This window comes from Labrus mixtus, chromosome 7 (assembly GCF_963584025.1).
Source record: "Labrus mixtus chromosome 7, fLabMix1.1, whole genome shotgun sequence".
NCBI lineage: Eukaryota > Metazoa > Chordata > Actinopteri > Labriformes > Labridae > Labrus > Labrus mixtus.
The window spans coordinates 31,398,945-31,413,944 of NC_083618.1; the positions used below are offsets into that span (position 1 = coordinate 31,398,945).

Genomic DNA, 15,000 nt, shown 5'->3' on the forward strand with positions numbered 1-15,000 from the left:
CACCTCTCATGCTGACGGAGCTCAGGTAACTTTCAGCTGCTGTCCCATGTTGACATTCAAAGATGCAGCAGTGTCTTTCTTTAACATCACTGTGACAGGGAGACACAGAGGACACGTATCTATGGTGCACCTGAAGGGACAAAATAGCATGAGATTAATTGAGATTTAAAAAAATCTCTATTAATCTCAATTTCAGACTTTAACTCGTTAATGCTGACGGCCCTAGTTATTAAATTATGTTCTTATGCTGTATCTGATGCTCAGTGCGTATGGGACTTGGGTTGGGAACCGGAGGGTCACCGGTTCAAGTCCAGGTGTGGACCATTATATGGAAGTTGGTCTGGTAGCTGAAGAGGTGCCAGGGCACTTCCCAGCACTGCCAAGATGCCCTTGAGCAAGTCTCCTAACCCCCAACCGCTCTGGTGTTCTCCCTGTGTAGCAGCCCCACTCTGACATCTCTCCACTAATGCACGTCCACAGCTCCTGTTTCTGCATGTGTGTCTCTACATAACAACGTGTAAAAACAGAATTTCACCCTCAGGGATTAATATAGTATATCAAAAATAAAAAATAAATATTTTTATTTTCCTGGTTTGTTTTGTTGTCCCTGGCTTCTCTTCTTTACTTTTATATTTATATTTTTATTTTATGTAATTGTTTGTAATTCTGTGCTGTGTGTAAATTTCTACTTTGAAATCAAGTTTATTACAAAAAAAAATCCTTCATCTCGACACACACCTACTGCTACAATCCAGCAGGTGGCGGTAATGCAACAACATTGAGAGCAACCCATCCGGGTACTTTGCCCAAACGATGCCGGCCCCGCCCCTTTCCTGGCGGAAACATTCCATGTGAATCTGAACCGGATGTATTGGTGGCAGCAGAAGAAGAAGACGAACACACTTACGGTAAATCTTACTTCTATTATAATTAATAGGAGGGAGGAATTAAACAAATGTCAAATTCTAACAAAGTTATGATTTAGAAATAATAAAATATTTAACTTAAGTTACATGTGACGAGGAAACGGAACACTCGAAGCTGCAGTGACCGAACCTCGATAAAGTTTTAAAATATATCCTAAAAGTCGTCCTACCCGGGTCAATATCTTACCAACGGAACATTGGTTAAGAAGAACAACAATTATTTTCAACCATAGTGTTGTAGACTGTGAACTACTGCCTAATGTTCATGAGAAAGAGTCGGTGTTAGGGTTTGTCACCAGTTAACATGGTTACTATTCACACCGTAACACCCTCCTGCTACGTAGAGTCGTGTTTATGCGCGGCGGGTGTTCTGTCGACTTTTGCTGCTTTGTTGAAAAGAGGTCCCGTGGCGCGAAACGATAAAAGAGGTGCATCTCAACCATAATCTCCCATCAAACAATGCTCCCAGTCAGAATGACTTTATATCACATCACTGCTCACTCTTTTACACGTTCAGAGGAGGGGAGGGAGGGGGAGGGGGCAGTATGAGAATTGTCTTCTCGTATCATAACAATGGACTACCGCCCCCTGCTGGCATGGAGAGTTAACTGGCTTTCTCTCTGATTTAAGTGCTGATAAAATGACCTGCCCGTTCTCTGTGTTCATTAAGATTCACTCTGCTCTTAACTCACTTTTCCAAGGTAGAAGAGGAAGCTATATTTTTTCAAGCTTGTGAAAAGATTACAAACAACAAAATGATTCAATGACTTCATCCTGGAGTAAAACCAGGTTGTAGCTCGCTTGATTTTTAAAAGCGATGTGAAACTGAGTGGTTACTAACTGTGCATAAGTTTTTACATTTACAGAAGTACAAACTGTTCTAACATGCTGTCTGCTTTGTTTTAAGCTTCACTCAGAGGGGGAAAATGGCGCCCAGATCAGAGGAGGATCTCTGCTGCCCGGTCTGTCACGACGTCTTTAAGAATCCTGTTGTCCTGACGTGCAGCCACAGCCTCTGTAAAGACTGTCTGCAGAGCTGGTGGAGACAGAGACAGACGCTCCAGTGTCCAGTTTGTAAGACGATCACTTCAAACAAAACTCCTCCTTGTAACCTGGTCTTAAAGAACCTGTGTGAGTCCTTCTTACTGGAGCGAGATCAGAGAGTTTCAGAGAACTTCTGCGTTCTGCACTCAGAGAAACTCAAACTGTTCTGTCTGGACCATCAGGAGCCGGTGTGTCTCATCTGCAGAGATTCAGAGAAACACACCGACCACAGATTCAGACCCATCGATGAAGCTGCTCGACAACCCAAGAAGAACCTTCAGGAAACTCTGGAGCCCTTAAAGGAGAAGCTGAAGAGGTTAGAACAAGTCAAAGAGAAGTTTGATCAGACGATAGATCACATTTATTCTCAGGCGCATCACTCAGAGACACAGATCATAGAGCAGTTCGCTCGGATTCGGCAGTTTCTCGAGGAGGAGGAGGAGGCCAGGCTGGTGGCGGTGTCCGAGGAACATGATCAGAAAAGTGACAGGATAAACGAGGAGATGGAGGCTCTGAGCAGAGAGATCGAAGCTCTGTCAGAGACCATCAGAGCCACAGAGGACGAGCTGAGAGCCGACGACGTCTCGTTCCTCAGAAACTACAAGGCTGCAGTGGAAAGAGTCCAGCAGCGCCCCCTGCTGGACGAACCACAGCTGCCCTCAGGAGCTCTGATGGATTTGGCCAAACATGAGGGCAACCTGCTCTTCATCATCTGGAACAAGATGAAGGACATGGTCTCCTACAGTCCTGTGATTCTGGACCCAAACACTTCAGGGAATTCTCTCATCCTGATGGAGGATCTGACCGCCATGAGAGAAGCAAAGGAGCAGCAGCTTCCTAAAAACACAGAGCGGTTTGAACATCCCTGCTCTGTCCTGGGCTCTGAGGGCTTCGACTCAGGGACTCACAGCTGGGACGTCGAGGTTGGAGACAGTACAGCATGGGGTACGGGTGTTTTTGCAAAGTCTGCCCAGAGGACACAAAACACACAGAATGGATTATGGGTAATAGAGTTCCATAAGGGTAAATATTTAGCACGTTCACCGTCAGCTTCAACAATTCATCTCAAAGCGGAGAAGCCGCTCCGGAGGATCAGAGTGAACCTGGACTGGGACAGAGGAGAGCTGACGTTCTCTGATCCTGATTCTAACACACACATACACACCTTCACACACACCTTCACTGAGACGATGTTTCCATTCATGGCGTCTGTGACTAATCTGAAGATATCACCGCTGCAGGTCTGTGTGACACAACAACAGGTCTGATTTAAAAAACAGATCAATAAGACAGCGAGGGTTAAAGGACCAATCAGTGAGCTGTGTAGAGAGTGAGATGATAAAGGTATCTTACTATCTGATCATTAAGGAAACATGTTGAAGTGCTGGCTTCTCTGACAACAATGCAGCAGCCAGTATGTCCTCCTTCTAACTTTAGATTCTGCTCCTGAATGCTCTGGATTTGTTTGGACCAGAGAAGGTAGGCGCTTCTAAGGCCCCCCCCTACACGGCCGTTTTGGACACCCCTCGGTTTGTCAGATATGAGAGCAGTTATCAGGTCAACAGGTGTTGCAGAGATGGAAGCGGGCAAGAGAAGTGGTTCAGATAGAAGTGATTGTACCCGACCTAAAAAGCCTCTGCATGTTTCTAATAAGCTCCACGAGCAGAAACGTGCTCAAACTAGGATCAATATTGGAGATGCTTTTGAAAAATGGAGAGAGGTTAGAACACAGAAAGGTTTACAGACCCATGCAGAGCTGGATAAACACTGAAGCTTCAGAGTCCACCACATGGTGACCTGTGTGAGCATGGACTCTAGAGAGGAGGGGGGGGGGGGACAGCTCTCTAATGTTTTTAATCCAGACTGCAGTACTCATTTTAAACACTAGGGGTCAGAGTTACAGACTGCTCCTTTAAGATAGTATCTTATGTCTGCAGCCTGTAAAGCTCATGTTGTGTCACCTAACACTAATGCAGACTTTATTTTTATATTTCTGACTGTTAGAGTCTTATGAAGAGAGGAAACAGGTTAAACCGGTCTCCCTGTGTGATGACTTCTGTTGTGTTCAACATGCAGATTTTCACTCTGTGGCGTTTGACCTCCTACCAGCTACAGTGCGGAAGTCGAACTCTCAGACCACATTGATAGTTGTGTGTTGAGTACAGACCCGCGGCCTTTTTGGCAGCTCTCACTTCGTCTTTACCGCCTGAAGCTGAAGAAATGTTCGCTGAGGGTTCAACTTCTACTTAAAGGGATACTTCACCTGTTTGCATTAAGCTTTGTGTCATTAGAAACCTGGTAGTATTTTTGAATGGTCGAGCATCCTGTGTTCGGAGAATACTGAGGGTTCAACTTCTACTTGAGTTAAGTTCAGACATTTTGATTGGGTAGTCGGGCAGCTCGTTATAGGGAGAGAAGCTGACCTTGTGAAAAGTTTTCTCTTTTAAATATGTTTTTATATTAAAAGTACAGAAATCAAACCAGATAAATGGAGTCTGTTTTTTATCAACATAATCGACCTGTATGATACAAAGAAGTGTCCGATGTGATGACTCTGTTCTCTAAGAAATATTAAAGACTTCATTTCATCTGTAAGTCTGTTCTTCATTTTTTCTGTAATGCGTCCCTCCTAATGTTCAAGTGACCGGTCTCAAGACCACTTTTTGAGGGTCTCTGCCTCAGAATCTAAAGCATTTTTACTCTGTCTCAGACTGTGCGGACTCCGGGTTTTAAACCACCACTGATCGACTAGTGACACGCCCCCTAAACACAAGATAAAGTGACAAAATAAAGCAATAAATAGAATTAAATATGTTTAAAAACAGATACAAATATGTAATTATGAGAGTATTAAGATCTAGGATTGCTTTGAGGACACTAGGTCACGAGGTGTAGGGTAAAGAACAAAAATGAATAATGATCAATAATTATTATTATTAATTAAAATAAACACGTATGCACATTACTGAGGTGCATCCAATATTTCCAAATTAATATTTAAAGATACGTTTGATTTATAGACACCAGGTCACATGACATAAAGGGTCTTTAAAAAAGATGAATAATTAACTATTTATGTTTAAAAACAAACTGACGTCATGACGTGAGGTGAGTCGCTTTTATTGTTGTATTTATTTAAAAGTGGGCGTGGCCCATTCAGTTGCCTTGAGAGTAACTTTTATAACAGACAACTGTCCCGCAATAATTTACTTCAGAATAAAAGCATTGTGTACAAAACGAGGAGACTTTCTCTGCAGTAATGCTTTTACTTTGAAAAAATCCCACCGGAACTGTTCCCGTGTCTTTCGTTTTCATGCCTGTTACAGATTTTACAGCCATAGAAGAAGGCTACACATTGCTCCTCCGAGGTCAATATAACTCTCTGCTCTTATTTTACTGTTTACTCTGCATGTGGCGGAGGACCGGACACCTGCTGAAAGCTTTGACTGGTCTACCTGCTGCTCGTCGGTATGCAGGGAGCTGACATGTAGCCAATCTGAGACGAGCTGAGGTGCAGTTTGAGGAAACTTTACGCCTCACCTGACACACCTCTAACAAAACAGGGAGTAGTTTCTGTCCTCACTAAAGAACGAACAACAGACAGGAGAAAACATTCACAAAAAGTCTGAGTTCAGATAACGTTACTTCTACCTGCTGACTCTTCAGGTGAGTTTCACTTCAACAGAACTCAAAGTGAAAGTAAACTTAATGGATGTAGTGAAAGACTGAACGTATCTTGTCTGTATCATCATGCAGAAGCTAAGGAGGCATCTAAAGCTTGGGTTCAGGAAGACCGACCCACACAGGGGCCTGTCCTGGATTATAACAAGCTTTCTCTTTCAACGTATAAATATGCAGTTTGTTATATATCCAAAAATGAACAAGTGCTGAGAGCAGACTCTACGGCTGAAAAGCTGCTAAATAAGAATGTCATTGAATTTTGGAAAGAGGTGAGAACTCTAAACAGGAGCAATACATTGAGGGAGTCTCTGGAGCTGATAACATCGCTGAATTGTGGAATTATTTAATTGTGTTAAAAGTGACCCATATAAAGTGGGTAATATTGCCAACAGGGATGCAGTAGGAATCACAACCATTGAGGTATTTGAAGCTAATGCACAATTATCTGTAAATAAAGCTAGTGGCTCAGATCAGATGACTGCAGAGCACCTGAAGTTTGAACCTCTACTTGTCATATGTTTCACTGGCTTTATGACACATGGGCTGATGCCTGACTCCATGTTGGCTGTAACTCTTGTGCCTGTCATTAAGAACAAAGCAGGCAAGATTGGGAGCATGGACAATTATAGACCAATGATTTCCAAAGTTCTGGAGAGTATTCTTTTAGATCGATTGGGTGATTATATTAATACCAGAGACAATCAGTTTGGTTTCAAACCGAACCATGGCACTGAGTTGTGTATCTGTTCTAATTAGCGTTATTGATGCCTCTAAGGTATTTGATAGAGTCAATCACCAGAAGCTATTCAAAAAATTAAATCCAAAGGGTGTACCTGCTAGCATTATAAGAATACTTGCATACTGGTATGCTAACCAGAGTATGCAAGTGAGGTGGGGCAGTAGTGTCTCTGGTCCCTTCAGGGTTGGTAATGGAGTTCGACAAGGGGGGCTACTGTCACCAGCCGTCTTCAACCTGTATATGAACGATTTATCTGACCAACTGAACGGCTGTAGAACGGGCTGTATGATTGGCAACACTGTGATGAACCATCTAATGTATGCGGATGATTTGACCATTTTCTCTCCCAGTAGTGCTGGCTTTCAGCAGCTGTTAAAGGTGTGTACAGAATATGGTGCCAAACATGATGTGCAATATAATTCAAATAAGAGCAGTGTGATGATATGTAGGGCAAAGGGAGATAAGGACCTCCACTTTCCACAATTTTATCTTCCTGGGGAAGAACTTTGTGTTTGTTCTAAAGCACTTTATAACAGATCAAATGTCTGACGATGACGACATTTTTAGACAGTGTGGTACATTATATGCCCAAGCCAATATGTTCTGATCATGTAAAGATATGTCTCTTTAGAGCATGTTGCTCTCCCCTGTATACTGCCCCCTTATGGGGGAAGGTAAAAAAATCAAGTATGCACAGACTTCAGGTTGCTTACAATTATTGTTTTAGGATCTTACTTAAAAAGCCAAGGTGGAGGAGTTCAAGTGAGCTATTTGTGAATGCAGGAGTTAAAGAGCCCACATTCTGCCCTTTTTGGGGTTCGTATATTTAATCTATGTTCCTACTTTTGTACGTTCACAATAGATAAAGTCCAAAAAAAGTGTCTGTTTTCATGTACTGCTCCTCCTTGCTCCCTCTCCGCTCTGAGTCCGTCAGCTACACTCTGCTGAGCCCACACTGTTAGACCCCACGTGGGCCAAGTCTGCTCTGATTGGTCTGCCGATCAGCTCTGTCGTTATTGGTCAGTTGCTCAGCACGCTTCTCGGAAATTTCAACATGAGCTGCAGGGCCACAACGAGCCAATGGGCTTAGATCAGTGATCTCACACTGACAATGACGTCACACTGACAGATTTTTATCGAGGGGGGCTAGAACCGAGCGTTACATGCAGCTAATGCTACAGCTAACAGGAGGACGTAGGAGAAGCTAGACTTTGAATTTTTGCACATAGATGTGCCTAAACATACACAGGCCACTTGGAAAACACACTAAGGAGTAACCAGTCATACATTTGGAGACATTGGTATAAGTGCCTTTTATAAGTGGCGGAATGTTTTTATTCTAATGTATATGTGTGTTGTCTATTTTTTGTATTGTATGTCTTTTAAAATGGACCATGAGTCTAATAATAAAAGTTGATGATGATGATGATGATGTATCTGTTTCTGTTTTCAGCTTCCCTCAGAGAGAAGATGGATTTCTTATCAGGGGAGAAGCTCTGCTGCCTGGTCTGTCAGGACATCTACAGAGATCCCGTCGTTCTGACGTGCAGCCACAGCTTCTGCAGAGACTGTCAGCAGAGCTGGTGGAGGCAGAAGAAATCACGCGAGTGTCCCATTTGTAAAACGATATCTTCAAACAAAAAACCGCCTGTAAGTCTGGTCCTGAAGAACCTGTGTGAGGCCTTCTTACTGGAGAGAGACCAGAGGATGTCAGAGGACTTCTGCAGTCTGCACAGTGAGAAGTTCAAACTCTTCTGTCTGGACCATCAGGAGCCCGTGTGTCTCGTCTGCAGAGATTCAGAAAAACACTCCGAGCACAGACTCAAACCCATCGAAGAGATTGCGCAACAACACAAAAAGAACCTTCAGGAAGCTCTGGAGCCCTTAAAGGAGAAGCTGAAGGATTCTGAACGAGTTAAAGTGAAGTTTGATCAAACAGCAGATCACATTCGGGTTCAGGCCCGACACACAGAGAGGCAGATTAAGGAGCAGTTTAAGAAGCTTCACCAGTTTCTAGAAGAGGAAGAGGAGGCCAGGCTGTGTGCACTGAGGGAGGAAGAGGAGCAGAAGAGTCAGAGGATGAAGGAGGAGATGGAGGCTCTGAGCAGAGAGATAGCAGCTCTTTCACACACAGTCAGAGACACAGAGGACGAGCTGAGAGCTGGAGACGTCTCATTCCTGAAAAACTACAAGGCTGCAGTGGAAAGAGTCCAGCAGCGCCCCCTGCTGGAGGATCCACAGCTGCCCTCAGGAGCTCTGATAGACCAGGCCAAACATCTGGGCAACCTGAGCTTCAACATCTGGAACAAGATGAAGGACATGGTCTCCTACAGTCCGGTCATTCTGGACCCAAACACGGCTGGTACTAGACTCACTCTGTCTGAAGATCTGACCTCTGTGAGACGAGAAGATACGCAGCAGCTTCCTGATAATCCAGAGCGGTTTAAACACGTTCGCTGCGCTGTCCTGGGCTCCGAGGGATTTAATTTAGGGACTCACAGCTGGGATGTGGAGGTCGGAGACAGTAGGTACTGGATTCTGGGTGTGTTAGCGGAGTCGGACCAGTGGAAAGAAAACAGTGAGTCTGGATTTTGGAGAGTAGAGTGTCTTGGAGGTATTCACTCGGCTCGCTCACCGTCGGCTCCTCCCACTCATCTGGTGGTCCAGCAGCAGCTCCAGAGGATCAGAGTGAACCTGGACTGTAACAGAGGAGAGCTGTCCTTCTCTGATCCTGATACTAACACACACATACACACCTTCACACACACCTTCACTGAGACGATGTTTCCATACTTCAGCATCGTGGATAAACTCCCACTGAAGATGTTACCACTGAAGGTCTGAAAGGTGTCTGTGTATATTTGAATACTTTAACATGTAAACTATGAGTTCAAATATCATCAGCATCAAACTGAATCAGAAGCCAGCAGGTTCCTGTTCACTCGATTAATATGTCAACGCGGCCGCCATGTTGGTGAAGGGAGCTGCGCCTCCACATGAAGTTTAGACTCTGACAGCAGGAGGTCCACCAACAATTAAAAATATTAAATGTGTGAGTCACTGTTTGTTTGTTGTTGCTGGAAAACAATGGTCTGTTCCCTCCGGGTGAGGAGTGAGTCTTTGCCTCAAGTCAAGGAGTTTAAGTATCTTGGGGTCCTGTTCACAGTGAGGGGAATGATGCATTCAAGTGCTGCTCGGTTTCCGAGTTATCGGCTGTTTTGAAAACTGCGTACAACATACTACTATCTAAATCAGTATGCAGTATATACTACATACTACTATCTAAATCAGTATACAGTATATACTACATACTACTATCTAAATCAGTATGCAGTATATACTACATACTACTATCTAAATCAGTATGCAGTATATACTACATACTACTATCTAAATCAGTTTGCAGTATATACTACTATCTAAATCAGTTTGCAGTATATACTACATACTACTATCTAAATCAGTTTGCAGTATATACTACATACTACTATCTAAATCAGTATACAGTATATACTACATACTACTATCTAAATCAGTTTGCAGTATATACTACATACTACTATCTAAATCAGTATATACTACATACTACTATCTAAATCAGTTTGCAGTATATACTACATACTAATATCTAAATCAGTATACAGTATATACTACTATCTAAATCAGTATACAGTATATACTAATATCTAAATCAGTATACAGTATATACTACATACTACTATCTAAATCAGTTTGCAGTATATACTACATACTACTATCTAAATCAGTATGCAGTATATACTACATACTACTATCTAAATCGGTATACATTATATACTACATACTACTATCTAAATCAGTATACAGTATATACTACATACTACTATCTAAATCAGTATACAGTATATACTACTATCTAAATCAGTATGCAGTATATACTACATACTAATATCTAAATCAGTATACAGTATATACTACATACTAATATCTAAATCAGTATACAGTATATACTACTATCTAAATCAGTATGCAGTATATACTACATACTAATATCTAAATCAGTATGCAGTATATACTACATACTACTATCTAAATCGGTATACATTATATACTACATACTACTATCTAAATCAGTATGCAGTATATACTACATACTACTATCTAAATCAGTATACAGTATATACTACATACTACTATCTAAATCAGTATACAGTATATACTACATACTACTATCTAAATCAGTATACATTATATACTACATACTACTATGTAAATCAGTATGCAGTATATACTACATACTAATATCTAAATCAGTATGCAGTATATACTACATACTACTATCTAAATCGGTATACATTATATACTACATACTAATATCTAAATCAGTATGCAGTATATACTACATACTACTATCTAAATCGGTATACATTATATACTACATACTACTATCTAAATCAGTATGCAGTATATACTACATACTACTATCTAAATCAGTATACAGTATATACTACATACTACTATCTAAATCAGTATACAGTATATACTACTATCTAAATCAGTATGCAGTATATACTACATACTAATATCTAAATCAGTATGCAGTATATACTAATATCTAAATCAGTATACAGTATATACTACATACTAATATCTAAATCAGTATACAGTATATACTACTATTTAAATCAGTATGCAGTATACTCTACATACTAATATCTAAATCAGTATACAGTATATACTACTATCTAAATCAGTATGCAGTATATACTACATACTACTATCTAAATCAGTTTGCAGTATATACTACATACTACTATCTAAATCAGTATGCAGTATATACTACATACTAATATCTAAATCAGTATACAGTATATACTACTATCTAAATCAGTATGCAGTATATACTACATACTAATATCTAAATCAGTATACAGTATATACTACATACTAATATCTAAATCAGTATGCAGTATATACTACATACTACTATCTAAATCAGTATATACTACATACTACTATCTAAATCAGTATGTACTACATACTAATATCTAAATCAGTATACAGTATATACTACATACTACTATCTAAATCAGTATGCAGTATATACTACATACTACTATCCATATCAATATATACTACATACTACTATCTAAATCAGTATGCAGTATATACTACATACTACTATCTAAATCAGTATATATTACATACTACTATCTAAATCAGTATATACTACATACTACTATCTATATCAGTATATACTACATACTACTATCTAAATCAGTATGCAGTATATACTACATACTACTATCTAAATCAGTATATACTACATACTACTATCTAAATCAGTATGCAGTATATACTACATACTACTATCTAAATCAGTATATACTACATACTACTATCTAAATCAGTATGCAGTATATACTACATACTACTATCTAAATCAGTATGCAGTATATACTACATACTACTATCTAAATCAGTATATATTACATACTACTATCTATATCAGTATATACTACATACTACTATCTAAATCAGTATATACTACATACTAATATCTAAATCAGTATACAGTATATACTACATACTACTATCTAAATCAGTATATATTACATACTACTATCTATATCAGTATATACTACATACTACTATCTAAATCAGTATATATTACATACTACTATCTATATCAGTATATACTACATACTACTATCTAAATCAGTATATACTACATACTACTATCTAAATCAGTATGCAGTATATACTACATACTACTATCCATATCAGTATATACTACATACTACTATCTAAATCAGTATGCAGTATATACTACATACTACTATCTAAATCAGTATATATTACATACTACTATCTAAATCAGTATATACTACATACTACTATCTATATCAGTATATACTACATACTACTATCTAAATCAGTATGCAGTATATACTACATACTACTATCTAAATCAGTATATACTACATACTACTATCTAAATCAGTATGCAGTATATACTACATACTACTATCTAAATCAGTATATACTACATACTACTATCTAAATCAGTATGCAGTATATACTACATACTACTATCTAAATCAGTATGCAGTATATACTACATACTACTATCTAAATCAGTATATATTACATACTACTATCTATATCAGTATATACTACATACTACTATCTAAATCAGTATATATTACATACTACTATCTAAATCAGTATATACTACATACTAATATCTAAATCAGTATATATTACATACTACTATCTATATCAGTATATACTACATACTACTATCTAAATCAGTATATACTACATACTAATATCTAAATCAGTATACAGTATATACTACATACTACTATCTAAATCAGTATGCAGTATATACTACATACTACTATCTAAATCAGTATATATTACATACTACTATCTAAATCAGTATACAGTATATACTACATACTACTAAATCAGTATGCAGTATATACTACATACTACTATCTAAATCAGTATATATTACATACTACTATCTAAATCAGTATACAGTATATACTACATACTACTATCTAAATCAGTATACAGTATATACTACATACTACTATCTAAATCAGTATGCAGTATATACTACATACTACTATCTAAATCAGTATATATTACATACTACTATCTAAATCAGTATACAGTATATACTACATACTACTATCTAAATCAGTATGCAGTATATACTACATACTACTATCTAAATCAGTATATATTACATACTACTATCTAAATCAGTATACAGTATATACTACATACTACTATCTAAATCAGTATGCAGTATATACTACATACTACTATCTAAATCAGTATGCAGTATATACTACATACTACTATCTAAATCAGTATACAGTATATACTACTATCTAAATCAGTATATACTACATACTATCTAAATCAGTATGCAGTATATACTACATACTACTATCTAAATCAGTATGCAGTATATACTACATACTACTATCTAAATCAGTATACAGTATATACTACATACTACTATCTAATGATTGGTATGCTATTAAAGTTGTTGTTTACTTTTCAGACATTCAGGTTGAACTTTTACTCAGCTGTGAATAATATGAAGAGCAGGCCGAGGACCCTGTAACTGCAGCTGCTGGTCCAGCTGTGACACATGAACTGTGCAGTCTACAAAGCAGGAAAATAAATATATGAACATGTCATATTTGTTATTGGTTCATAATGTGGCAAGATATTCAATCACTGCCACCGACGAGTTCAAACAGCTGCGCTCCTGCAATTTGACCTCTGACCTGGCGCTTTGCATTGTGGGAAACAGTACGCGAGGTAGACTGGTCCGATGCATACTGTACATTTTTCCTGAATCAGTTTGACATCCTGGTATTTTTGGCATACTGCAGATCTCGCAGTTGTTTGCATACTGCATTTTGGCCAAATCAGTACGTACTAGTAGTATAGTATGTGGTTTTGAAAACAGCCATCGGTCTTCTGACTTGTGTGTTCACATAATTTCAGTTCAGAAAGTCTGAATGTTGTAACAACAGCTATGAAGAAGCAGATCAGTGAAATGTAGCCTAACTATTAAAAGTGATATTTGAGTTAAAAGTTGATGAATTAATAATGTTAACATTAATTAAACATATTTAAATGCTCATTTGATGATGACTTTGACGTCAAGTCAGACATCTGATCAGGATCCTCCTGGACGCCTCCCTTTGGAGGTTCACTGGGCACGTCCACCAGGGAGGAGACCCCGGGGTAGACCCCAAGTTCTCTGGAGGGATTATATATCCCGTCTGGCCTGGGACCACTACTCTGAAATATTCTTTTTTATTTCCCCCTCTATTACTCTTGATCTGTGTTGGTCAATTGAATTTAAGTCTTACTTATTGCTTTTAATAATTAAAAAAACAATCTAAAGTGTTTTATCTACAATTTTACAAATTAATTATCAATAAGAAATTTTAAAAAAAGGAGTAAAATGAGATGAATGAGAAATGACTCGAGCAGAGTAAATCATGAAGCAGCTCAAGGGAGATAAGACATTTTAAAAACAGAAAAACAAAAGTCAGATATTAGTAAAGGACAGAGAGGAGAGAAAGGTTTGAAGAAAAGATGAAAGATGAGATTGATGATGAGACAGAGTTCAGTATTCAGAGTTCTTCCTGCAGGTGATATATTCAGTATGAAACACAGCTTTACTTCAGAAACAGAACTGAGCCTTTGACCTTTGACCACAGAGTTCTTCCTCCAGGTTTCAGTATGAAACAGAGATCTACAAACAGAACATGATCATGTTTCATTCTAACTGTCCTTTAACTTCCTCTGTCCTTTAACAATGACTGAAAAGATCTGAAATATTTGAACTGTTAGCTCAGTGTTGATATTAAAATAACAGTTCTGTTTTTGACCACCAGAGGTCAGCAGTGCACAAGATTCAGAGACTGATTTAAGTAAAATCTTTTTAATTCATGCTTTTAAAAAGAGAAACAGGAACATCACACGCACACACGCGTAATATCAGTAACACAAAAATAAAACGTTCATCACATTATATTTGACTTCAGCTGCAAAACCTGGAAACATGAACGAACTAAAGCTCAGATTAAT

At 38.6% G+C, this 15,000-nt stretch overlaps 3 protein-coding genes across 4 annotated transcripts in view; 2 read left to right on the top strand and 1 right to left on the bottom strand.

Moving 5' to 3' along the window:
* Positions 1 to 840: 840 nt before the first annotated feature.
* On the top strand, positions 841 to 4,565 carry LOC132977175 (nuclear factor 7, ovary-like). Its single transcript, XM_061041615.1, has 2 exons — positions 841 to 908; positions 1,834 to 4,565. The coding sequence occupies exon 2, from the start codon at positions 1,853 to 1,855 to the stop codon at positions 3,236 to 3,238; it is 1,386 nt and encodes a 461-aa protein (XP_060897598.1). The 5' UTR covers positions 841 to 908; positions 1,834 to 1,852; the 3' UTR covers positions 3,239 to 4,565.
* A 3,274-nt stretch (positions 4,566 to 7,839) lies between these two features.
* On the top strand, positions 7,840 to 9,443 carry LOC132977176 (E3 ubiquitin-protein ligase TRIM35-like). Its single transcript, XM_061041617.1, has one exon. The coding sequence runs from the start codon at positions 7,861 to 7,863 to the stop codon at positions 9,232 to 9,234; it is 1,374 nt and encodes a 457-aa protein (XP_060897600.1). The 5' UTR covers positions 7,840 to 7,860; the 3' UTR covers positions 9,235 to 9,443.
* Positions 9,444 to 14,844: 5,401 nt separating this feature from the next.
* The window catches only part of LOC132977177 (tumor necrosis factor receptor superfamily member 14-like), a 7,879-nt gene continuing 7,723 nt past the window's right edge, over positions 14,845 to 15,000 (bottom strand). For both annotated transcript variants that reach the window (XM_061041619.1, XM_061041618.1), the window contains one exon: positions 14,845 to 15,000. This exon is cut by the window's right edge and continues 1,147 nt beyond it. The gene's annotated coding sequence lies outside the window, so the exon portion shown is untranslated.

Excerpts from the sequence above, each read along its gene's own strand:
- LOC132977176 (XM_061041617.1), top strand. The coding sequence starts at position 7,861 with ATGGATTTCTTATCAGGGGAGAAGCTCTGCTGCCTGGTCTGTCAGGAC.
- LOC132977175 (XM_061041615.1), top strand. The coding sequence starts at position 1,853 with ATGGCGCCCAGATCAGAGGAGGATCTCTGCTGCCCGGTCTGTCACGAC.